Source organism: Dermacentor andersoni, chromosome 4, assembly GCF_023375885.2.
Source record: "Dermacentor andersoni chromosome 4, qqDerAnde1_hic_scaffold, whole genome shotgun sequence".
Lineage (NCBI taxonomy): Eukaryota > Metazoa > Arthropoda > Arachnida > Ixodida > Ixodidae > Dermacentor > Dermacentor andersoni.
The window spans coordinates 171,999,611-172,025,763 of NC_092817.1; the positions used below are offsets into that span (position 1 = coordinate 171,999,611).

Consider the following 26,153-nt stretch of genomic DNA (forward strand, 5'->3'; position numbering starts at 1 on the left):
GGGTGATACAGACGAGACAGACGTCTCTCTCAAAGCTTGCTATGTAAAATGCGTGTTAAAATTGTAAATCAGGATAGTGTTCAGGACTCTTTGGCAGTTGGGTTTGTTATGGTTCACGCACCATGCTTTTTCCCCCTCTTGACATCGTGTACCTATGCGAGTCAATGCTTGCGGTGTCTGCTGTTCTGCTTGTTTATATTTTCGCGCAGCATCCTTTACCACGAATGCAATATCAGTCAATGGCGACGCTATGCGGTCGTTGGCGTACGTGGAAAGTACGGGGCTCTTCCAGCAGCATGGAGTGTAAGAGTTAAAGTAGTATTGACAAGGAAGCAATGAGCCGACGCTTAGAAGTGGCAAATGAGTGGCCATGATTTTCTGGAGATTAAATACTATAGCTCGTCCTGAGGACCAGTTCTTACTCAGCTCTCGCCCTGCAACTAGATATAGCATAGACTGCACAGCCTTGCTACACCGCATGGCAAGCGATCTCCAAATGATGGAAATGGCATAGGCGCTTGCACCCTAATCACATGCCAGAAAAATAATGCGCTGTACACGTTTCGACGCTCGGGCTTGAGCAGGTAGTTATGTTTTTTTGATCAGCTTGAAATTTACCGCGAAAATGTTTCTCTGTAGGCGCTAGAACATGACATTTAAATTAAGCTTGTCGTTACGTACTTTCTCAAGTATCTTACAGCAAAATATTCTAGGATTGATTTCGCTTAATTTTTCCCTCTTCCCAGTACACACACCGAGATGTGGAAGAGCTCACAATGCACGAGAAGGTAAGTGGAAAGGAATGACTCGACAAATGTTCATCTGCTAGTCAGGCGTTCTTGCTTATATCTATCTTTTAGATTTGAGCCTTGTTAAATCTTGAGTGAGCGTTAGCTCGAATCATTTTCCTTGGCCTTCAATTTAATCTTGTTCTTTTTTTTCTCGTAGGTGAAGATTTTCATCTTTTGGGCACCCGTGATCATAGCTATTGCATTCGCAAAGGTAAGCTGGAGGGATGATTTTCCGCTTTGACCTAATATAATGGCTCTTTTATTATCAGGCATTTCAATATATATATATATATATATATATATATATATATATATATATATATATATATTGTCACGTTTGTCAGTTATTGTCAGTTATTTTTGTCACGCACAAAGGCGTGACAAAAATAACTCACTGGGATCCGAGTAAACCACTGTTTCCGATCCATCCATGAATTTACTTCTTTTGCCTGCGTAGCGTTCCCATGTGGCGCACGACACTTCTTTTTTTCTACCGCCTCGTCTGCTGCGAGTTCCCCTGTTTACTAAAATATAAAATACGTTCTTACGATTTGCGTGCCCAAAACTACCGTCTGACACTGAGGAACGCCATAGTGTTCGAGTTAATTTGCCTGACCTGCGGTTTTCTTAACGAGCTCACACTGTGCGTTAAGAGAGCGTGCTTGCATTTCATCTCCATCGCACTGCGGCCACCAAGGCCGGGATCGAACCTGAGACCTCGAGCTCAGCTGCGCTACGCCGTAGCCTCTGGGCTACCCGGCTGCTTTTTGTTGCATAATGCATACAAAGCGCCCCGTATATATGTGGCGCTTGCTACTCAGGAGGCCCGTCCTACAATCCCCTCACAAACATCCTTTACGTTATAATATACGTTTTTGAATGCATGCGAGCATGATTATCTGCCTTAAACCCGCCAGCATCGTGCAGACTAAAAAACCTGCTACGTGTTGGTGACGCAGTTGTCGTTTTAAAATAAAGGACGTGCTGCGTCCTGCCGCAATAGTATCTGTTAGACGATTCGGAATCGTGGGGGTTCGTGTCCCGAAACTGGTAACCAGTTGTGAACGACGCCGTAGCCTTGGGCTTCGTTATTCACTCTGAAACTCTCATGGTTGTTTAAATTGTACCCAATGCACAGTACACGAGAATTTCCAGTGATTGTGCGCTCACAATCTCTTAAAATGATAGTATGAAAAAAAAAAAATCGAGATAAATTTCTTAAACGTAAGTTATTGTGGCTACTGACTTGCTGAGTAAAGTATTCACTCTTAAAGTAGCGTGAACAATTCAATAAAAGAGTAGTTTGCGAAAGATAGGCAAAATTCCTGAATATTAACTAGCCTCCAGCGTGACAATGAATGTTCTGTACAAGTTACCGATTCAAAAGCTCTCGTAGTTAAGCTCAACCTACAATTTAGATTTATCGAGCTTCTGTTGATAAGAGCTCGTAAACAAGCAGGCTTATCGTTCTCAAAAATCAATGCGCTTTTTCTTTAGTACATTATAAAATGCACTTACTATAATTTTGAATAACGTTTGCGACGTTTCATTTGGTGCGCCTTTTTTTTGCAATTGTTTTTTTTTTCAGATCGCCGATCGCAGTTAGCACCTTTCTTGTCCATGACCTGTATCATTCGATGTAGCGGATGATGCTAGTCCGAGAAATCAAAACACATGATTATTTATTCACAGAAATTCGCTGATTAACTGCCGAATTTCAAGGAAGACATCAGTTTCGAGATATTTCCGAAAGTGTGGGACGAAATACATCGGCGTTCCAGTATACTTTTGTGCAGCAATGCTTAACAGAGCATTATGTTAAAAAAGTAAGTGGAATAACGGTGAATTTTTATGAAAAGTTTCGTGGTGCATATCTCCAAACATGGTGCTATTCTGGAGATTTATTCCAAGTGGATACGCCTTGCAAACACACTGACTACAATTCGTTAATTGCAATACGTGCATAAAATAAATAAGAAATTACTGGGTGAATGTTTTTTAATAAGTTGAAAATGCGTTTCGATTTCTCTAAGGAGATAACATTTCCGGCAGAAGAAAGAATAATGTGACGCGATATCCATTCAAAAGAGAAGTGACGTCATTTTTGTTGTCAAAGGCGCGAAACATGTTTTGGTTAACTGTCATTAGACCTTCATATTCAATTTCCCCGCCACTCGGCATGGTTGGCTTGCCAAGCTTTGAGCGCGGAAAGCAATGTATTAAAAGATCAGCCGTACGAGTGTCGAAATCGCACCCCTGCGAGGCCGACGAAAGCTTTGGGTGTAGAGTGCTGGTCCCATCGTCGGACGTCAAGCCCGTCGGTCAGAGCAGTCACACGAAGTCGGCTAATGTAAACAAATATATAGTGATCGTAAATACTTTTGACGTCAAAGGTTAAAAAAACGATGACGCTACCCACCGCGCCAAGTTCACACAAACGTCGACAAGCAACGGAACACAATTTGTGAGGGGGGCGTATTGTAACCAGTGAACTTTACGAATGCGCCTTTCTGTACGCTTCAAGAGCTACATTGCATTGAAAATGGTAGCGGTGTCATGGCGTTCGCCGAAATTGTTATTTATTGATGATGATAAAGTAAAGTAGAGTTGTCTTTTCTCTTTTTGTCGCGCGTATATAAAATTGATTACGCATTTTTTATTTGCCTTGAATGAATTGAACTGCGCCTCGTTTTAATTAAAAACGCAGTTTATTTCGCGGTCCTTCTACCCGCCTGAAATAGTCCCGCTTCAATCGCTGCTCCCATAACCACCCTTGCTGATCTCGGTGACAATAAGTCCTGAACCGCGTTTCGCCTGAAACTTCTGGAACTATCTGCATCGACCTCGTATGCTGTCCGTGAAATAGTTGATTACATCGTGTTTGACTTTCACGCAGAGAGTTGTCGCAGGCAATTCAAGTTCAGTACACTTGACAGAACTCATTTAAAAATTAAGAATCCGTAATTCGTTGAGAAGCTACGCGCTTTTCATGATTACGAAGGTGCGGGAGATGTCATGAAAATAAACGTTTATTGGACAGAATGAATTGGCGCCTCAAGGGAATAAAGAAAAGAAGGGATTGCCGGAGATGCCAGTGGTCATCATCACGCTTAACAACAGCGAAAAATTAAGTACAACCACAACCCAAACTACGAGTTACAAATCTTACTTTCTATTGGGTTAACTTGCATCTAAAAGACAGGCAACACTGAAGTAAGAAGGACCGTGGCGAGCCCAGTGGGTAATCTTGAAATCTACTCTCGCGGATGGAGTGCGTCCACAATTTATTGACCAGCTCCATGTTTGTAAACATGAAACATGTGACATCGGGGGGGGGGGGGGGGGGGGCGCACGCATAGGCAATATAAAAAAAGTGTTTTGTTTATTTCTCGTCAAGCCACTTCAATTCGTGGCCACAATTAAATATGACCACCCCGTACAAGCACTGAACTTCAAGAGGCCACTACCAAGGAGGTTTAAACATCCACTACCATATGAGCTATTACGTCTTTTGTAACTGCGAACAGGGGTCGACATGAAAAATCCGTTGTCGGCGTTGGCATCTGCGTGAGCGAAAGTTCCAGTAAACATTTATGTATATGTATATGCCACCTTGCTATATGACATGCCATATGTGGGGGTCATGTTGCAACACTATTCTATCGCTAAAGTTGCTCATACCATGTCTTACATTCTTGACAACGTTCATCCTCGGAATTTTGAGGATGATAGCCCACAAACAAATGTCATGAAAAGAAACACCGACAGTGCATGCCTTTTATGATATATCTTCTCAGACCGAAATATTAAAAGTGCGAAACAATAGCAGAAACCTCAAAATTATGTAATTTTTTACGCGGCTGGTGCACAACCTCCGGAATCAGCCCACACAAGGGGCCGTATTTCCACCAGCAAGTTCGCTTCCATGCATGGTGCTCGCCGCCAGCGCTTCCCGGTAAACATAGCGGTTACATAAGCTGAAGTTGCCGGTAAGCGTTAGCAGCACTCAGGGATCTTCGAATGCTCTCACATTCTACGCTTATAGGCGAAGCTTAAGCGTTCTCCAATTTTTAATGCATTCTTGCTGATTACCCCAGCCCTGTCACGCCAAAATATGCAATGCATTGTGTAAGCACAAAAAATGAGTAATTTGCAAGGTTAGGATATTTAATTGTTAAATAGTGCAAATCTAGCTGATTGGCTGCTTTAAGCGTTAATGAACAATTTAGACGAATAAATAAACAAATAAAATTTAGAGGACGCTTAAGCTTCGCCTTTAAGTGGAAGCTTTAGCTCGCGCCCAACTCCGACACGGCCTATTCAAATACATGTAAAACGCAAAAATGATTTGAATGAATGAATGAATGACCGAAAGCGAAATACCGATTTAGAGACTGAACTCTATTGAATGAATTTTCGAATATTCGAAAGTTGGAAAAAAAATGGAAGCACAAAGTTTACAAATTAATAGCTCCATCAAGAACAGATATCGCGGTTCTGCAAACGGCATCCGTTAGATCATTCAATGCGGACCATTCAAGCACCCGAGCTAGAGTTTCCTTTTAAGGGTGGAACGCGATAGCATTAAAAAATACTTGACTGCTTGAGACGCTTCGCGGAGACCGCAGCTTTCTTGCGGATGCGTGGAGGCGAGCGCCATCTGGATGGCTTGGTTGCAAGGAACCGAGCGGGCCGAGCAGTTCTATGAATGGTATAAACGCTTGAAAAGTGGCTTGTGTTGGAGTTATCGCGTGAGAGAATTACGTTTTCTGGAATATTCAAACCACAAGCCGACGCTATTGCGTCTGTGCGTTGCGTTTACGTCGTATTTTACAATTTGGCTCACACACTTTGAGGGATTCAATTATATACTTAACTTCAGTATAACTGATACTTATATACTTACTTACTTATAAACTTATATAGTTATATACTGATACTTCAGTAAGGCATCTGCGCCACCCGAAAGGCCTGCATGATTGTGGTTCGGAATGATTTTTCGCGTAACGACGTCTGACGCCGACATCGTATTTTTTGCGACGCTGGGCACTTAATGCTTTCGCGTTAAGAAAGAATACGTATAAGATACATAGGGTTCATTAGCAATTGCATGGGGAAACTCATAGTAGAGGTAGGCGAACCAAAATTTCAGGGCAGGTCACCTTGAAATTGGCCCAACTTGGAATTTGAACGTGGGCCGACTGAAATTAGGGAGTGAGCCAACTTAATTTGGCGATGGCAAACTTAAATTTGGAAATGGTTCAAGGTAATGATTAGGGGTGGGCCAAGTTATATTTGGGGGTGGACCAAATTGAAATTTAGGGGTAGGCAAACCTAAATTTGTGGTGGGCCAACTTGAAATTTCGGTGTGAGGGAACTTAAAAATTTGGACATGGCCGAAATAAAATTTGGAAGTAGGCCAACTTAAATTTGATCCTGGGCCTACGGAAGTTTGGAGGTGGGCCAACTTGAAACTTGGACGTGGTCTAACAAATTTGGGCGTGGGCCAGCTTGAACTTTGGGCGTGGGCCAAGCTAAATTTGAGGATCGGCCAACTTCAAATTTCTGGCCTGGCCAACTTAAATATGGGGGTGTGCATACGCAATCTTCTCCATTTTTTTGCGTGTGGGACACAGACAACCTGCATTAAAGAAACGCAAACAGACGCACGTCACTGTTCGAAGCATTATTCTTGGTTTCCACGCCGTGTTTGTGAAGATGCTCACAATAAATTTAATACATGTAATAACTAGTTTGGTATATTAAAAACAGTAAAACTGGTTTTGCATGTTTTTATGACTTGTCTGGGGTTAATTAAATAACGCAGTGCACTTTTCTCAATTGGTGCCACTTGTAGCGCCTTTTGAAATTGCCTGTCGTCCCGGTGGGAAATTGTTCGTACTGTTAAGAACGGCCCGCTGACATGCCTGTTTTAGCTGTTAGGAATGGCCTGCCGAGGTGGCAACGTGCAAGTTTTGCCAGCCAGTTGCGACGGCGGCGGCAAACATTTCTTGGAACACCACCGCAAACCTCTAGCCACGGCGTCACTAAGTCGACTGGGTGTGGAGAACAATACGCGCGTCCTTGACTCTCCGTCACTGGGGCCGAGTTTGATGAAGCAGGCTTTGTGCCTGAACCCGCCACTGCGGACCGGATCTGCTATAAGCGGGGGAGTTGCCGTGGGAACGTCTACAGAGACGCCTTCCCGTTCGCCGTTCAAGAAGCAAGACAATGGACACCACGGATGCCGCGCTGAGGGGGTCAGCTCCGAGTTCTGCGAAGGCCCTCTGCCATCGGGGGGGGGGGGGGGGGGGGGGGCATGAACCTATGCGGGTGTGTGTGTGCGTGTGTGGGTGTGTGTGTGTGTGTGTGTGTAATCCCTCGTGAAGAGGTGGCTCGTCTCCGCGTCGAACGTTTCCCTCACCTTGGGATCGAGGAAGGACCGACTGTTTATAAACCGCTGTTGTGCGGCTGCTCAGTGCATTTTCTCTCGCAGTCATGCTAGACTGATGAACTGCAACATCCTGATGTAGATACTGTAAATAAGCCCATATTCCTCGTTCTTGATAAGAAGCAGTCCTTCCCTTCAACAACGTACTCAGCATAGATAAGTGGGACGACGGCATGGGCCAGCTACCTTGTAATTCATGCCCGACTACAATCTCGACAACTCATTACGAGCGATGGGATTGAGCCCCCAATGCTTACAACTGGCTGACAGCGGTGAGATGGACTTTGCGACGTGGTGCTGTGTCTGCAGTGAGTGCTTGGTTCTTGCTTTGACTCTCTTGGCTTCATATTGTGGTTGTTCTGTTTAGAACTGTAGGGAAGCTAGATTGTTGATTGTTAGCTAGGTTGTGTTTTCCTAGGTAGATTTAGCGAGCAGGACCAAGGCAGTAAAGCAGCAATCATGGAGGTAAGGAGACTGCTGAGAGAGTTGTTGACTGTTGGTGAGGAACTGGGCCTAGAGGTACGCAAGGAAATGCTAAAATCGGAATTATTGCAGCTAATTTCGGAACAGTTCTGTGAGGAAGAAATTGAAATGGTGTTGGAACTTCTGAAAAAAAGAGAGAAACGGGACAGAGAGAGAGAAGAACGGGACAGAAAAGAACGGGACAGAGAGAGAGAGGGGCGCGAGTGAAGAAAAATGCAACTTGAACTTGAAAGCAAACGTTTGGAGTTATCTCAAGGAAGCGAAGGGGCTCTGGGACGATCAAGTGAGGAAGAATCATGCCGCATGGACAGGCTATTAAAGCCATTTGAGGTCGAGACCGACATAGGCTTGTTCCTAAGCAATTTTGAAATGACTTGCGAGAAGATGAACTTCGGTCAGAGTACACGGCCACAGCGGTTGCTGTCTATGTTGCCGTGTGAGGCGGCGGAAGTAATCGCCAGACTCAGTGCACAGGATGCGTATGATTAGGCGAAAGTTAAGGCTAGTCTGCTGAAGAAATACCGTGTTTCAGCGGAAGCTTTTCGGCAGAGGTTTAGGAGCACAGGCAAGAAAGATAACGAGGGGTATCCGGAGTTTGCATGCGGCTTAAAGGCCAACCTAGTCGAGTGGCGGAAAAGAGCGGAAGCGTACGACATCAGAAACATGATCATTGAATGCATGTGTCAAGAGCGGTTTAACAAAATTGTCCCCCAAGCTGTGAAACCGTGGGTGCAAGACAGAAGGAATGTAAACACTGTGGAAAGGGCGGCTGAATTAGCCGTAGAGTACGCAATGCGTTGAAAGTTGAACTCCGAGGACTGAAATTGGGACGGTTGAAACAGACCGCGGCAACCATTTCCGTTGAAAAAGGGTTCGCAGACAAGACGACCGGAGCCTGTAGACGTGGAGGAAAAGCCCTAAAAGAACGAGGAGAAATCAAACGGGGAAATATTACCAAAAGAGCAGAAAAGAAAATTCGAATATTTCAGACCAATCCGCTGTTATAAATGCCACAAACTGCGACATATAGCTATAAACTGCGGGAAGCCTAGCGTAGTTTTCTCTTACGTGTATGAAAAAGACGAGAATATGGAACTTTTAAACCCATATCTTCACGACCTGCAAGTTAATGGCAAACCATGGCGGGTGCTAAGAGACAGTGCCGCCACGATGGACATTGTCCATCCGTCTTACGTGACGGTAGATGACTTCACCGGAGAAGTAGCATGGATCAAACAGGTTGTAGAAGAACACAGCGTGTGTCTGCCCATGGCCAAAGTCAAAATGTGGACCATTCGGGGAGCTAGTGACCGAGGCTGCCGTTTCCAAATTTTTGTCACTGCAGTACCCTTACAATTTTTCGAATCGTTCAAATCGGTTACTGCGTGAAAAATGGCTTAAACTGGGAGAGGGCGTAGTACAAACCCGAGGCCAAGCTCGTAAAATCGCGTCGCTTTCGCCTGAAAATGCACAAGCTGCTCCCGCGGAAGCAGAAAAAGAGATAACTTCAATACCCGAATCTGAGCTAGGCCCGAGGGACAAAAAAAAAAAAACCGTTGAGGAGAGCCTACCAGCTGACCAGCTAAATGAGAGCGCATCAATAGAGTGTCAAAGTTCAAGCCTGCAGGAAGAGCGAGCTGACGCAATCGCAAGCGAGACAGCGTCGTTATCACCGGCCTCAAATAATTTTGATCAGCGCTTACGTGTGGATAGAGAGCCACTAGCAGCCGAGCAATAGAATGATCAGAGCTTAGCTAAATTACATCATACAGCTAAAGGAGGCATTGCTAGGCGCAACGTGACGATACATGAGAGAGGAGGATTGTTGTGTCGGCACCACAGAGATCGAAAGGGCAGGATTTTAGATCAGTTAGTCGTACCTACTAAGCACAGGGAGGACCTTTTGAGTCTCTGTCATGGAAATGGGTGGTCCGGCCACCTAGGCATAAATAAATCAAAGGAAAGATTGCTTACGGAATACTACTGGCCTGGTTGTTTCAAAGACGTAGAAAATTTGTAAGATGATGCGACGCCTTCCAGCGCTCTGGTAAACCAGGAGAGACATGGAAAGCTCCACTAAAGGTAGTGCCCTTAATAACAGAACCTTTCAGACGACTTGTGATAGACGCGGTAGGGCCTCTACTAAAAGCAAAATCGGGTTACAGGTATTTGGTTACCTTGCTGTGTCCGGGTACAAAGTTTCCAGAAGCAATCCCTCTGAAAGAGCTCAGCTCCACCGAAGTAGAAGACGCGCTTTTGACAGCATTTGCACGAGTTGGGTTTCCAGCCAAAATTCAGCCGCATCAAGGGTCAGTATTCACCAGCATACAGACTTCCACATTCTTGCAAAAGTGCGGTGTAAAGTTAATACATAGTTCCGTCTATCACACTCAGTCAAACAGTGTGGAGAGGTGGCATTCAGTGCTTAAGCGGGTTTTGCGTGCGCTCTGTTACGAGCACAAGGAGGACTGGGAGAACTGCCTGCCGGCAACTTTGTTTGCTTTGCGAACAGTTCCACATGAAGCGACAGGGTTCTCGCCAGCAGAACTAGTGTATGGGAGGACACACCGTTCTCCACTAAGAATTTTAAGAGAGATGTGGGAGGATAGAGGAGAGAGTCCTACAGTGGTTGAATACGTGCTAAATCTGCTGAAATGGCTAAGCGCAACCCAAGAACTCGTCGAAAAGAACATGGTTGTAGCTCAAAAGGACGCCAAATTCTATTACGACAAGAATGCAAGGCTTCGTACGTTTAACGCCGGAGACCAGGTAATGATCCTCAAACCTCCAAGAAAGAACAAGCTTGAAGTTCACTGGGAAGGGCCCGTTCAAGTTTTGCACAAACTTTCATATACTAACTATGCTCTGAAAATGCCCGGTCGCAGGAAGGAGGTGAGGATATATCACTGCAATTTGATGAAGCCTTAAATAGAGCGGAGCGGAGTCGTTAACTATACCATCAAAGAGCAGGATGGCACTAGTACCAAGTTTAAGGAGTATAGGGCGACCTCCAACTCTGAAATCGGCCTAGAAGAAGTAATGAAACACACGGTAAGCTCGCATGCTCTTAGACTCGAGCAGCTAAATGAGCTAAAAGAGGTGTTAGGGGAATATCTTGACAGATTCAGCGATCGGCCGGGTAGAACCATAACTAATAATGCATGAAATAGAGCTGACATCGACCGAACCCGTAAGATCAAAGCCTTACAGGGTGTCGCCAAGACAGAGAGATATTATGGAGGCAGAGATAAAGCGCATGCTAGAGTTTGAAGTTATTGAGCCCGCTGAGAGTCACTACACGTTACCGCTAATACTGGTAGAAACTCCTAACAAGGACTCTCATCCGTGTGTTGACTACAGGAAGTTAGATGCCATCACTAGGGATCAGCTGTACCCAATACCGAACATTGAGCAACGAATTGAAAGAGAACGCTGCTAAATACATTTCAAGTATAGATCCCGTGCGGGGTTACTGGCAAGTTCCCCTTTCAGAAAGTGCCAGCCGCTATGCCGCATTTATCTCACCTGTAGGCACTTCTCGCCCTCTCGCACTCAGCTTCGGGCTGAAGAACGCGCCGTTTAGCTTCTCTAAGTTAATGGATATTGTCCTAAAAGACTTGCAGGAGTTCGCCTTGCCATATATTGATGATGTAACAATTGTTTCGGACAGCTGGGAACAACACGTATCGCACCACAAATAGGTGTTCTCATGGTTGAGGGAAGCTGTCTTAACGATGAAAGCGAAAAAGTGTACGCTTGGTTGTTCGCAGGTTACTTATCTGGGCCATGTTGTCGGCCAAAGCGCGAGACGGCCGGCCGAGCTGAAAATAGCTACAATTGGAGAATTTTCTCAGCCACGCACGAAAACAGACCATTCATTTTTGGGACTTGTGCGGTACTCTCAACGGTACATTCCAAATTACTCGCAGATGGCGAGTCCATTAACGGATGCCCTCGGAAAGAGAGCACCGAGTAGCGTACACTGGGATAAGAAAAAACAGAACGCTTTCCAAAGTTTGAAAAGGCTATTGGTTTCTCGTCCTGTGCTTCGCGTGCCAGACTACACAAAGGAATTCATAGTTCAGTGCGAGGAAGGCGACAGGTGTATGGGCGTGGTACTTAGTCAGGTCGGCGACGATAATGAGGAGCATCCTGTCTTCTATGCCAGCCGTAAACTAAATGTAAGAGAGGAAGCCTACAGCGCTTCGGAGAAGGAATGCGGTTGTTTAGTTTGGGCCGCCCAGAAGTCGTCGTGTTACTTGTACGGAGCGAAGTTAATCTTCGAGACCGACCACTGTCCTCTGACGTGGCTCAATCAAATGTCACACAAAAATGGCCGCTTGCTCCGATGGTGCCTCACTTTCCAAGAGTACAACTTCTCCGTTAGATATAAAAAGGGAAAGTTGTATAGCAATGCGGATGGTTTGAGCAGGCTAATTTGAATTCGGCGTTTAAGGGTCCCGCCTAAATTTTAGGGTTACTATAGTTAATTTTGTTAAGCGAAGAAGATCCCCTTTCATTTAGCAGGATTCCCTCCATGATTGTTGAATTTGTCAGCACGATATTGCTTCAAAAACTGGCATAGCGAAATGCAGCACTTTTTGTTTCTGCACTTATGTTTTCTTTGAAGCCTAGCGGGTTTAAAGTGAGATCCAAAGTACGTCATCTCGGCGCAGAGCCGTGTTGTGGGGTTCATTTTGCAGTTGCCTGTCGTTGTTGGACGTTTTGGGGAGGAGACATCATTACACAAGTGGTCGCCTCGAGCCAAGGCATCACCCCCTGGCGACCAGCCGTTCTCTTCCTGCCCAGCGGTCGACAGCGCTGGACAGTCGAGATTTTCCGGGCCATGGAGGTGCTGTTAAGAACGGCCCGCTGACATGCAAGTTTTAGCTGTTAGGTATGGCCTGCCGAAGTGGCAACGTGCAAGTTTTGCCAGCCAGTTGCGACAGCGGCCGCAAACTTTTCTTGGAACGCCACCGCAGACCTCTAGCCACGGCGTCACTAAGTCGACTGTGTGTGGAGAACAATACACGCATCCTCGACTCTCCGTCGCTAGAGCCGAGTCCAACGAAGCAGGCTTTGTGCTTGAACCCGCCACCGCGGACCTGATCTGCTATGAGCGGGGGAGTTGCCGCGGAAACGTCTACGGAGACCCGTTCCCACGCACCGCTCAAGGAGTAAGACAATGGACACCACGGCGGCCGCGCTTAGGGGGTCAGCTCCGAGTTCTGCGAAGGCCCTCTGCCCTCCTTGGGGGGGGGGGGGGGCATGAACCTGTGCGGGTGTGTGTGTGTAATCCCTCGCGAAGAGGCGGCTCGTCTCCGGGTCGAACGTTTTCCTCACCTTGGGATGGAGGGCTGACCGAGTGTTTATAAACCGCTGTTGTGCGGCTACTCAGTGCATTTTCTCTCGCAGTCATGCTAGACTGATGAACTGCAACATCCTGATGTAGATACTGTAAGTAAATCCATATTCCTCGTTCTTGATGAGAAGTAGTCCTTCCCTTCAACAACGTACTCAGCGTGGATAAGTGGGACGACGGCATGGGCCAGCTACTTTCTAATTCATGCCCGACTCCAATCTTCACAACTGATTACGAGCGATGGGATTGAGCCCCCAATACTTACATTAATTACATAGTGCCAGGAAATGCGAAAAAATTCGGTGCCATAGAAGCGATTCTTAATAGAAATGGATAAAAATCCGGTTAAGAAAAATGCCTCCACATTTTGGCAGTGGAATTGTAGGGGGTACCAGAGTAAAAGCGTTGCTGCGACAATACCTCGAGCTGCAACAGGAAGCACCCGTAGCCATAGTCGTGCAGGAAACGGGAACGGCCCCTGTTAGATTATCGGGTTACCAAAGCTTTGACAGCAGCAAGGGGGATAAATAGCGAGTCGCCACCTTCGTAAAGCGAAACATTGCAACCATTGTCCATGATGTCTCCTCCAGCGAGGCAGAGGCTGTTCTTGTTGAGGTTATCACAGGGAAGAAAAATAGAGATAGCATATTCCTGCTGAATGTGTACAGCACACCCAAGCAAAAGAAAATTAGATTCATTACTTTGATCCGCAAAGCACTCAAAGCCGCAGATGGCAGACCTCTCATCATTATGGGAGACTTCAACGCGGCTCACGAGGAATGGGGATACACATACAGGCATCCCAAAGGTAGACGAATATGGGAAGATATACAAACGCTAGGGCTTACTCTACATACTGACCCATGCGTCCCTACGCGCACAGGTAACAGTATAACCAGGCAGACAGCACCCGACTTCATGATCAGCCATATGGCGGGAACAGTAACATGGAAAAGCACAGGCCAAAATCTAGCCAGCGACCACTTTATTATTTCGCTCATGCTAGGAAAAGGCGTCAAAACACGCCTCATCAAACAACCGAAATTAAGGGAGTTGGATAAATTCAGAGAGATAAGAAAGGAGACCGCACTGCCGGACGATATGTACAATATCGACGAGATCACACACCTCCTTAAAACGCATATAGGGGAAGCGACTACAAACGTAGAGGATGAGGACGCACCCCCAGCACTAAACAGCAAAGTGCTGAAGATCTGGAGCAGAAAGAGTAACCTGGAGAAAAGACTCAAGGCACAAAGATGGAACAGGAATATCCGGCGCGAGCTAGCCAGACTCAACAAAGAAATAGAAACATATGCGATTAAGCTCAACGAGCAGAATTTGTACAGCAAGTGCGATGAGATGGAAGCCAATATGAGTCTCTCCAGAACATGCAGCCTTCTCAGACATCTAATCGACCCTAGTAAATCAAAATTGCGAGCTAGTACAAACCAGGTGAGAGCCAGGCATGGTTTTGTTGGCACAAATGACAAGCTCATCAGCGAGCTCCAAGAGACATATCTTGGAAAAGCAGAGAGCGAGGTGTTTAGGAACTACGAGGGACCTCCCAATCCCGATCTCGATGCCCCCATCACCCCGACAGAGGTTAGAGCAGAGATTAATAACCTCAGAAAGAGATCGGCTCCCGGTCCGGACGGGATAAGAAACGCAGCTCTCAGGAATCTAGACGATGAGTCCATCATTGCATTAACCAAATTCATGAACCAGGTGTGGGAGAAAGGAGAACTCCCCAAAACATGGAAACAGGCGGACGTAGTTCCCAAGCCAGGCAATGTACCCGGCTTGAACATCATGCGACCACTCTCCCTCACCTCGTGTGTAGGGAAATTGATGGAGCATGTTGTTCAAACGAGACTGACCAGGTACATGGAGGAGAATGATCTGTGGCCGCATGAAATGGTTGGATTCAGGCCAGCGCTCAGTACACATGATGTCATGCTCAGACTTAAGCATGATATCCTAGACCGATACGACTCAACTGACACCAGGGCGATCCTAGGTCTCGACCTCACCAAGGCCTTGGACAACGTTAGCCATAAAGCACATGGTAGGCCTCGAAGAGGTAGGTGTGGGACACAGGGTATATGCATACGTCAAAGACTTTCTGTCACAGAGGGAGGCGAATATAAAATTTCTGGATGTAAAATCCCCTCCCATCACACTTGGGAGCAAGGGAACCCCGCAAGGGTCGGTGCTATCGCCCTTTTTATCCAACATAGTAATGAGGGGTCTCCAGCCGGAACTCAATAAGATCAAATCGATTAAATTTAGCATGTACGCGGATGATATCAACATCTGGGTTAACAGTGGGACTGACGCAGCCATGGAACTTAAACTATAGATAGCGGCGAATATGATGGAAGAGTATGCGGCCAGCAGAGGCTTGGCGTGCTCGCCACAGAAATCGGAGCTGTTAATCATTCAGCCAAAACATCAAAGGGGACACGCTGGGAGCAGGAGACCCATCAATGTTTCCGTAAACGGAAATGAGGTTCCCAAGGTGGAGGAAATAAGAATTCTGGGCATGTATATCCAGAGAAATGGATGCAATCTCACGACAATCGAAAAGCTAGAAGGATACGCGGCGCAGGTCACGGGGATCTTTAGGAGAATTTCACTCAAAGGCAGGGGCCTCAAAGAGAACAGCATCCTCAGACTCATGCAAGCCTTCATTACCAGCCGTATGGCGTATGCCACACCGTATCTTGTGTTTAAACGAGAAGAAAAGGAGAAAATAGATGCGATCATTAGGAAGAGCGCTAAGAGAGCCCTAGGGCTACCAGACTCGGCCTCGGCAGACCTCCTCCTCAATATGGCGGTTCACAACACGCTAGTTGAACTCACTGAGGCAGTACGAGTGTCTCAGTTGGAAAGATCAGGCCAGTCTAAAGCAGGGAGAAAAATCATGGAATGGGTAGGAATCCAATGCGACAGGGGTGCCCCGACTGACAAGAAAGACATTCCGTTGGACGTGTATAAACGCTTCCGAATCGCCCCCCTACCTAAAAATATGCAGAAAAAAGAGGGGAGACCTCACAGGGCTAAGGCTCTAGTAAATAAACACACCGACGCATAACGTAGCGTACGTGGATGCCGCTTGCGGCAGAGACGGGGCTGCGGTATCGACGGTGGTTGATGGCGACGGGTGCGTTAAGATAGCGTGCTCCACGTGCACGAGGGAGGCCTGTACAGCCGAGGAGGTTGCAGTAGCGCTCGCTTGTGTGGGTACAAAAGCGGGAGTAATAATATGCGATAACAAATTAGCTATCCGAAATTTTAACAAAGGGAGAATCTCGGTAGAGGCACTCCACATTCTACTCAAGAACCCTCCCAGGATGGACATAACTTTTATTTGGGTACCGGCCCATGAAGAAGTCCCAGGCAACGAAGCCGCTCACGAGCTCGCCCGAGCACTCTACCACCGGCCACTCTAGAGCAGCCAGTTCCAGGGATAAAAGATAGCATTATCACGTGCAGGGAAATTGTCGATCATTACAAAGCAGAAAGAAGAACCTTTCCGCCTCCGCATCGGTGTCTCTCTCTGGAGGACGCTCGTATTTGGCGACGCCTCCAGGGAAACAATTATACATCAACACATTGGATCTACTTAACACAGACGATGGACTATAACGATGCCCTCTGCAAAATTTGTAAGCAAAAAGGTACGCTAGACCATATAATATGGGAGTGTGCTGGCTCCCCAGGGGCCAAGGAATCAAGGAAAACAGACTACCAGCGTCAAGCAATCCGCCTGGCCGTTGAGGCCGTGAAAACTCACCGTCCTCAACGCGCGGGGACTGCTTCGTCCTCCCCCCCTACCTACATGTCGATTAAGAGGCGGGCACCCCAGCTCCGTGGAATAATAAAGTTTTCAATCAATCAATCAATCAATCAATCCATGATCAGAGCGTTACTCTGCCCAACCGCTACGAGATTCATCAAGCGCCAAGGCAGACCCCTGGATACCGCCACTGGACTAGTCCAGAAAGTCGCACAACCGACGTCGTCTGCCCGGGCACCACAGCGTTTCGCCGTCGGAACCAGGGCTCTGCCCTGTCATTCGATTGCATTATCCGCACCTCCACCCAAGGTGCACTGTTTCGTCCTCAGTGCACTAGAGGGCAGCAACGTTGATGATATATTTGATGCGCTAAAACCAGTGACCAGTCCTTCCGGCGTAAAGTCCCTCAGCCCATGGGAGGTGTAAAGTTTGGAGTAGCTGCCACAAATGACAGTGTTGTTTCAAAGCTCAAGAAATGGGGCGCTATTTTGTTGAATGGCGTGTCGGTTCCTCTGGTAAATATCAGTTCGAGATCGCTTACATTTCAGTATTCTGAATGCCACTGTGGGTCCGCGACGCAGCCCTGGCGGCAGCTCTCTCGGCCTAAGGCAATGTACAGCAAACCCATGAACCAGTCTTCAAGGGTGGCCCGGGAGTGGGCGCTAACATCCGAGTGCCTCGAAGCGAGATGAAACCTATCCAGAACTTTCTGTCTGTTCAAGGTTACACCGTAATGTGTGGCTATCGAGGAGTCCAGCAGGTGTACTCGAGGTGTCGCCTCGCAGGCCACATAGGAAAGGATTGCGCCACCTACGATGCGCCCATTGCAACATTTTTCGCTACACTACGGAGGGGTGCAGAGAGCCACGTCGCGAATGCAGAGGAAACCACACAACAGCCGACTGTATACGATCGAGGTCATCTGCGGCAGCAGCAGGTGTGCAGGGTAAACCACCAGCACTGGTTTCATATGAAGTCCAAGCACCAGCGGGAGAGACAGACCCCGAAACCATAGCATCGGATGCTGGCTCCGAAGCAGATTCACAAGAGGAGAATTGAAATTTCGTTCCTCTTCACGAGGGGGAGTTCCCTACTATCCCTACCCACAACGAAACTTGTGATTCTTCCGAAAACTCTGAGGACCAGAGCTCGTCGACACCCGCAGCAGCAGTGGTGTATTCGAGAAAGCCGGGGGCTCCATAAATAACTGTGATGCTCCATGGACGTCGGTTGGCAGCAGCACACGACCTACGGGACGACCAAGGCGCTTAATCTTCAGTCCAGACAAGCCCGCACAACTGACTCCAACGAGCTCCCGAGCGAGCGATTTCACAACTCACTCCCTCCTGCTGAACTTACAGAACCCTCTCTACACAGGCCCACTCATCGGTGCGATCACCGGACACAGTGTTATGGGCATTGATCGTCAAGTTACATAGCGCTTTCACCCCACGCCCACGTACTCTCAAGGTTCTTCAGATAGTAGTAAGCCTCATAAACTCCCTGGAGCTCTGGAGCGGTCAGAGCACTACTCCCCGTAGTCATAATGGCTTCCCGATTCCATCTCCTACTTTTCCTTGTTTCTAGAATAACGGCGGGTGCTCTCCTCACAATGGTGATGGTACACTTTCTTTCTCTGAAAGTTCGAGGGTTTAGAGACTTGGACAAGCAGACGTAGATTATGAACTTTGCTAGAGCATGCAGCGCAGATATTCTTTTTCTACAATAAAGTAAATCCAGTTCCCCGTATGATGTTCAAACCTTTTGTTCACGTTTTGTTGTTGAGGCATTTCTCTCATTAAAAGATTCCTTTTTGTGTGGAGTCAGAATTCTGTATTTTACGCCAGGATTTCGTTGGGGCGCCCATTATTTTGGTTTTGATAGACGCACACTAGCTGTAGACGTGAAACTTCATGGCCGGCGTGTAAGAGCGCTTGTAATTTATGCTCCAGTTCAGCGTTCCTTTACGACTGAGTCTCTTGATTACCTTGATTGGTTTATGTTTGACAATTATCCCAATTTAATTGGTTGGGGATTTCAACTGCCTCGAAGATCCTTACAGAAATGTAACTGGGCGTAGACAGGGCAAGCCATACAGCGTAGCGCGCGCACTCAATAAGCTAATTTGGAATGTCAAGCTTAGAGACGCATGGGTGGGATCATGGAGCTGAGTTTATTGCTACCTGGCAACGAGGCTCAGCAAAGGCCGAATAGATCGATTGTATTTCCCAAAGGTGCTAGCCACCCATGTCATCATTTGTGGAGCGTTGAACTTCCCTCCAGATGTACTGCGCTTCTCTGATCACTTTCCAGTGTCAGTAAAGCTGCTGTTTCACTAGCCTCCCCGTTCAGGAACCAATGAAAAATGGACACAACACTAGTACATGATCCAGCGTGCGTAGCTGCCTTGCTTGTTTCACTTGAAAACGCGTGCAGCCGCTCACCCGCACCGTGCGGCTAATTGGGACGCTTCGAAGGACAGTTGCCGTGCTGTGCCAAATAAGGCAAGTAGAGAAAGAAAGTTCCCTTTAACGACAGAAATAGGCGGCACCATCCGAAAAGCCCGTGTCGTGTCGCGAGGTGAATGAACGAATGAAACCACGTTTATTCCACATTAAAATCCGCCGAAGACGCTGCGGTGCCAAGGGGAGGGGTGTTATTGCAAAATGGGAAGGGTAAGACTGCCTCTGTTTTAATACCGAACGTCCTGGAGGCAGCCAAGTGGAGGCCGCATGACGCTTGTGGCTGTCGCGGAGCCGATCGCGGACGGGTGGTGGCGCCGGGTCCTGGAGGAAAAACAGCAGTGCTCGCCAGAGCTCGATGGCATGGTCCGGAGACGTGGTATCCGGGCAAGCCCGTGTCGTGAACCACATACGTTCACTGTGCAAGATTCACTAAATAGGCTGATGGTACGCGATGATCTTCTGCTCCGACTTAGCTCCCACGACGTTGTACGTAAATCGTAGGCCCGTAGCGGATCCTGTGGTTCTCCGTAGCGTCCTCAATGTTTCTTTAGAAGAACGGGTATCAATTTATTTCGTTGAGTTGTCCAGCGGAACACAGTTTGACCAAGCAGAGGACATAACGGCCGTCTTTAAAATGCATTTCGCAACTTACTTACAACAGAGGGCACAAATACAGAGCACCTGAGCATAGCTGTACGCGAGTTTTGCTCAGAAGTTTCCGGTATACCCAAAAAGCACCATGAGAGCCTTTGTACAATGTTCGCTCTTGAAGAGCTTCGCCTTGTACTTCAGGGAATGAACTCCTTAGCCGCGGCTGGCCCCGACGGGATACCGCTCATCTTTTACAAGACTTTCTTTGCTGAAATACATGTCCAACCCTTGTCGATTCTCAACGGACTTCTTCCTGACAGGATCTGACCAGAAACCCTCTGAGAAAGTCGAGTATTATTGCACTTAATGAGCGGCGGTGAACCGTCCAACCCAACAACATGGAGACCCATTTCCTTACTAAACTGCGAATGGAAAATACTAGGCGCTATCGCAGCACACCACATCAGAACCGCTCTTATTCCAGAAATAATAAATAACGTTCAAACACGTTGTGTTTCTGGTCATACGATTCTTTCTTCACTTGCTTTGACTCGTGATCTCTTCACGTTTCCTGCGCGAACACAGGTTTCTTGCGTCTTTGTTTCGTTAGATAAAGAATTAGGATTTCACACGGTTGAGTGACGATATTTTTTTACAGTATTAGAATGCTTCAGCTTTGCTGCACGCTTGGTAGAACTTCTTCGTCTGCATTATACAAACCTACAAATATATTATGGGGTTTTACGTGTCGAAATCACGATATGATAGTGAGGCACACCGTACTGGGGGACTCCGGAACTTTGGAAAACCTGAGGTTCTTTAACGGGTACCTAAATCTAACCGCATAGGTGTTTTTGTATTTCGCCCCTATTGAAATGCGGTCGCCGTAGCCGGGATTCGATCCCGCGACCTCGTGCATAGCCGCCCGACACTATATGTACGTAACAACCGTGGCAGGTGCTAGAAGCCTGCCTCGTAATTAATGGCCACTTAACCGACCCCATCGCCATGAGCCATCGTATACGCCAGGGTTGTCCATTCTCTGCACTTTTTGTACTCTGCACATAGCATTTGCTGCAACAGATCCAAAGTGGAAATCGATACGAGCGTTTCCTCTCCGTGTCCCGGGTGAGGTAAAAATAGCAGCATATGCTGATGTTTCTCTTTTTCTTCAAAGTATTGATAGCAACAGAACATTTCTGCGGCTGTTTTACACTTACAAGTGCATGTCTATTGCGCGCCTAAATCCAGAAAAAAGTCACGCATTGCGATCTGGAGCATTTGATGAATTCAAAGATGGCGTCCACTGGGTCGATGGAGTAAAAGTCCTAGGTGTGACCTTTCTTGCATCCGGCGAAGTAGCCTGTATCTCCTGGAAAGAAATTAAGCACAAGGCCGATAAGCGTACCGAAGTAGTCACAACTTATCATTTGCCCTTTTCTGAACACTCATACCTCATAAAGACGAGCATTGTAGCGTCCCTGTTCTACTTGGCTAAAATCGCACGCATGCCTCGTCCAGTTCTGCAGAGGTTAGCCACTGCGTGTGGCTCGTTCTTTTGGGATGGACACGCAGGAAGTGTCATAAAAGCCCTTGTCCGCGTGCCGACAAATATGGGTGATTTTAGCATTCCAGACCTACAAGTGATGTGTTGTGTGTTGGCGTTAAGAAGCACGTGGGAACTCATCTCCGATATGACCTACCGCGGCAGAGAGCTCACAACGTACCTAATGGGGACTTTGTGCCGTTAATTTGGACTGGCAGTTTAGACTGGACCGGCAGCAGAGCGGCGACTTGCGTTTTACACATACCTGGCGAGACCGTTGCATCTCTTGCAAGACACTTTGCCAGGCTGTGAGTTGAATGAAATATCCCCCAGGGAAATCTGTGAGTGCATTGCCTGTAACACCTTGAGTGATGACCAGCATAGGCAATGCCGCACAAGAAGGCGTAGGCCCTTGGTTATCGCCTCCCTTCCTGCGGACGTCCCTGACTTCCCCTGGTTAACAGAATGGCAAGCGCTGCCAACGGCTTACCGCCTTACTGCGTGGGGTGTGGCGCCCTCCGCCTCATGTCCGCAATGCGGTCGGACGGAAACCTAAGATCACGTCCTCCGTGAATGTTCTATGGTGCGCACCTTGCGCCGACTAGTGACGCGCATGTTTCATGTTCGCATTCAATGGCAGAGTCGCCATAGGGACATCTTTGTTGAACTGATAATGGGCAGTGGTGCCTTTGTATTGTGGAAGCGGGGGGCCTGGCTTGATTGTGGGGACGCGAGCAGAATGACATTTTCCTTCTGATGAATCGTTTAAGAACAATGATAATAATACATTCGAACGAGAAACTGATCGTACTTTGGTAAGAAGCATTCCTACATCGCTTGTCAATGTGATTGATTCGGCTTAGACACACTAAAGTGATCATGCCTATGCTTCCCTAATAGGAAGGTAGGCAAGTGTTTGTCCTATGTCTGATACATGCGATGTCAGGGACCACTGTTTGAGCTTTTGTATGTACTAATTTGCACTTAGTCTTCATTGTACATCCATTCGCCTGAACAGCAGATGCATATGTCTTCATGAGTGTGCCCTAGTAGCAGATGAATACGAGTGTTTCTGTTTTGGAAAACATATACTCTGCCAAAGACGGTCGGGATCCCGTGCCGAGGCTCACCATCGCACAGCGGTTGGCTGAAGAACGCCACTACCCTAAACGGGAGCAGGTGCGCGATGTAATTTTTGGTAGTGGGGCTCCGCGTGCGTGCCTAAATATAGCGACAAAATTGTTTAAATTGCAACACTAGTGATAATACCATAAGCTACGAGCTCCGGCAGAAACTAAAACGAAGCATGACAACATGTTATGTTATTGTAGGCAGAACACATGAACATGTTTATAACACATAAATTCAAAATATTGTATTATCGCTACAATCTACTGACATACATTCCCTGTATATGCATCCTTTCTTTCCTTTTCTGCAGCTGCAGTGTCGTCAATCATGCCCTTCAAGCTTTACGAGAAATGCGTGAACAGAGCAATCTTATTACATTTTATTACTTTTTTTGTGGCGTCACGGCGTGTTCAAGCTGCAATCCGCCTCGCTGTGTTGTTTGTGATTGGCGTTTCTCGTCGCTGTTCATTTAGGACGAAATTGATGCCCTCCTAATGACTAAGAATTCTTCCCGAGCCTAAGTTTATAACGAGAACTGCATGTAAAATATGTCACATGCACGCGCAGGGCGTGCAACGCAAGCGCACAAATTTAGCGAAGGTACTTGTTACTCAAGGGTGTTTACCATTTTCTGCGCATGCGCACTTGCATCACGCGAGATGTTTACGTACGCAGACAAGATGTGAGCGTGAAAAATAAAGCTATATTGTCCTTAGCACATTGATTTCTAACGCCAACCACTTCAAGCAACCTTCGTCTGAGTGCTCTTCCTGCACTCCGTCGAGCTGGCTGTACACAGCGTTGCTCTTCGACTGAAGAAGACGCTACGCTTCCCCGTAATTGCCATGAAGTATCAGTGAAGTGCACTGATCACTGTAGTCGATCGGCAGAGCTGCGATTTGCGTTCTTGAGTCGAGTGGAGTGGAGGAACCTGCTATAGTATGCGAGTAATATACTCATTAATATACATTCCCGTCAGCAGTGGCGTTTCGTAAAACAATTGAATAATTCATCTCATTCGTGCTCGCCCGCAGGTGTATTACACGAGCCTGCTGTACCAGTTCTACAGAATCTACAAAATGACCCGCGGCAAGGCTTACGACGGAGAGGGCCTCGCGGAAATCGCGTGCAGCGGACGAGCGTCCAGGGCGCGAACTCCCGCTGTGCCCACAGCCGCCGAAGGCAGAACACCCGCCGGCCTCTCGCCGCTGCATCCGCACGGCGTGGCGCTGCCAACCACAGTCCCCGGAACCCCACTCACGGCAGTCCAAACGCCCAGTGGCCCTTCGCAGTCCTCCGTTACCCCGCGAGACGGCGGGACGGCCGTGGCCTCCGCGATGACGAGCTCCTCGACGACGCCTCAGCCGCAGACGGCAGACTGTTCCGCAGCGGTGACTCCTCGGCCGATCATCCAAACACCCATAAAACCACGTGTGGCAGCCGAACGAGATCTAGCCGTGACGGTCGACTCCAAAGCAAAGTCTCGACCACCGGCCGCCGGTCGTTCGAAAAAGCAGCCCTGCACTGCGGACGGTCGCAATGCCGGCGGCAAAGCGACGGCGACAAAGAGCCCCGCCGAACACACGCGACCGTTTAGCCAACCCACCTAAACCTGCCCAGGCAGCGATGCCGCTGCAGCGTCCATGGCAGCTAGCCATAGGTGGCAGACGGCACCGACAGCGTTCGCAGACGTCACAGACTCCTCGAGGACGCAGAAGCTTCGTATAGGCGCTATTAACTTATTGCGGTGCTATTATTGCCTTCTATACATCATTTAAAAGAAATAAGAATGTTGGCTTTGGTGTCACTTAGTGTCGAAGCAGGTGCAAATATCTTAGTGTCCAATAAGTATGCCACGTCAGTTTCGCATACCTTAGACCGGAACAATTACTTTTGCTAATAACAAAAATTTCACGCCATAGGCAATTTGTGATAGCGGTGTATCACCGCTGCTCGTAGTTGCATTCCGATAGCTCTGTTGATTTGTAATGGATGAAGGTCCTTCAAGAAATGTTGTTGTGCTCGTAAGGCGTGGGAGGACAATTTCCAACGCAGTTAATATTAGGCAGTGTACACCAACATAGCAACACAGTCCGAGCACAGAAGTTACATGGCTAGAGGTGTATATGTGGAAAGCCTGCAAAGCAACACCTGGCGAATCATTATGCCAGTACGCGTAGTTTGTTTGGGAAAATATAGGCTGGACACTTTTTACCTTAGAAGCGGTTTTTCACGAAATCGCCCGCACACTTTTGTGGCATAATTGCGGAGGAAGTTATGTCATGGCGTTACGCTGCGGAATGTGGCCTGCTTTCAGACTGCCCGCTTCAGGACGAATGAATAGCCGTTTCTCACGCGTTTGTCTCCTTCACGGGGAAGTGAATGGTGTTTTCGAATTTGACTCCGCTTTGTTTCGCCTATATATGCAAGCGATAAATAGTGTTTAATGAAATTTTTTATAGGGGAAGTCTATCTTTCTAGCGTTCTTCGACTCAGTTACCTCTTGCAGCAAATTTGGAAGTTAATCTCGGGCGTTTTCTTTAAACAAGTTCTGGCATTGGACGTGCCATAACTATGATTTTATTAAAGCATGTAAGCCATCATAGCCGATTGTTTTCAAATACAATAGGGCGCAACACGTGTGGAGGGACTTTGGCCGTGCTAAAGTTGTGTCAAACAAGGGAGGTCTAAGCTTTCATCGTTATCGCAATAATGAATAATTTATCCGTCGGTTTTTACATCACTGTTCTCTTTCGTTTCATTTTTTTTATTATTTTAGGGTTAAGGACCGCAACACGCGCGTAGAGCTGCAAACTTTATTAAGAGTACACTGGAATGACATTTTTTTCGCTGTATTACTCTTAGGCTAAATCGATAAAATGAGAGAAGATTGCACACCAAAATTACGCTTTTAAATGAGCACACACCAAAAGCTTCAGAACTAAGAAGCGATTACTCCGAGTCGTTGATACAGACGTTCACGAAATTGAATTACGGTCAGGGGTACATGTTGCTCTTGGCACAAGTGATAGAAGCCAAGCTGAGCTTTGGCTGTGGGAATACTTTTTCAGCGAATCATTCATTTTTTGTTACCTCTCTCCATAATGGGCTGTCTTTAGGGTCGAAACAATTTTTCGCGGTGCATCTGATACCTACTGATACCAGACACTCTAAGCAGCTTTTTTCGATGCCTGAATCGATGGTGACATGCAGTAGGGTGCCACTGCTCTTCGAACATGTCGAGCTGTGGTCCGTGCTTCATGAAACATTAAAGAATTATAGTTACGACATTGTCGAAGAAAAGTGTTGTATTAGAGAATTTTGTTAACCACGATGCATAATATTCCTGTACATTTGCTATGCAGTAAACTATTTTGCGCCTCTGGTTGATGAAAAAGTCCAGTTTTGCAATAGTATTCATGCTCGAAATATGTTTGCTTCGCACTAAGCTTTGATTATTCGAATTCGCTTTGAAATTGAAAAATTGATATTTCGACACCCATAGTTTTTACCTAAACTTGAAATACCAAC

General features: G+C 47.1%; 1 protein-coding gene across 1 annotated transcript; it reads left to right on the top strand.

Annotated features, from left to right (window-relative positions):
* Window positions 1–754: 754 nt before the first annotated feature.
* Window positions 755–25,946, top strand: LOC129384875 (uncharacterized). The gene is made up of 3 exons (XM_055070461.2): window positions 755–788; window positions 949–1,002; window positions 23,657–25,946. The coding sequence occupies exons 1-3, from the start codon at window positions 777–779 to the stop codon at window positions 24,230–24,232; spliced, it is 642 nt and encodes a 213-aa protein (XP_054926436.2). The 5' UTR covers window positions 755–776; the 3' UTR covers window positions 24,233–25,946.
* The last annotated feature ends 207 nt before the right edge of the window (window positions 25,947–26,153 follow it).

Coding starts and splice junctions, on each gene's coding strand:
- LOC129384875 (XM_055070461.2), top strand. Junction 1,003..23,656: donor TAGCTATTGCATTCGCAAAG/GTAAGCTGGAGG, acceptor GCTCGCCCGCAG/GTGTATTACACGAGCCTGCT.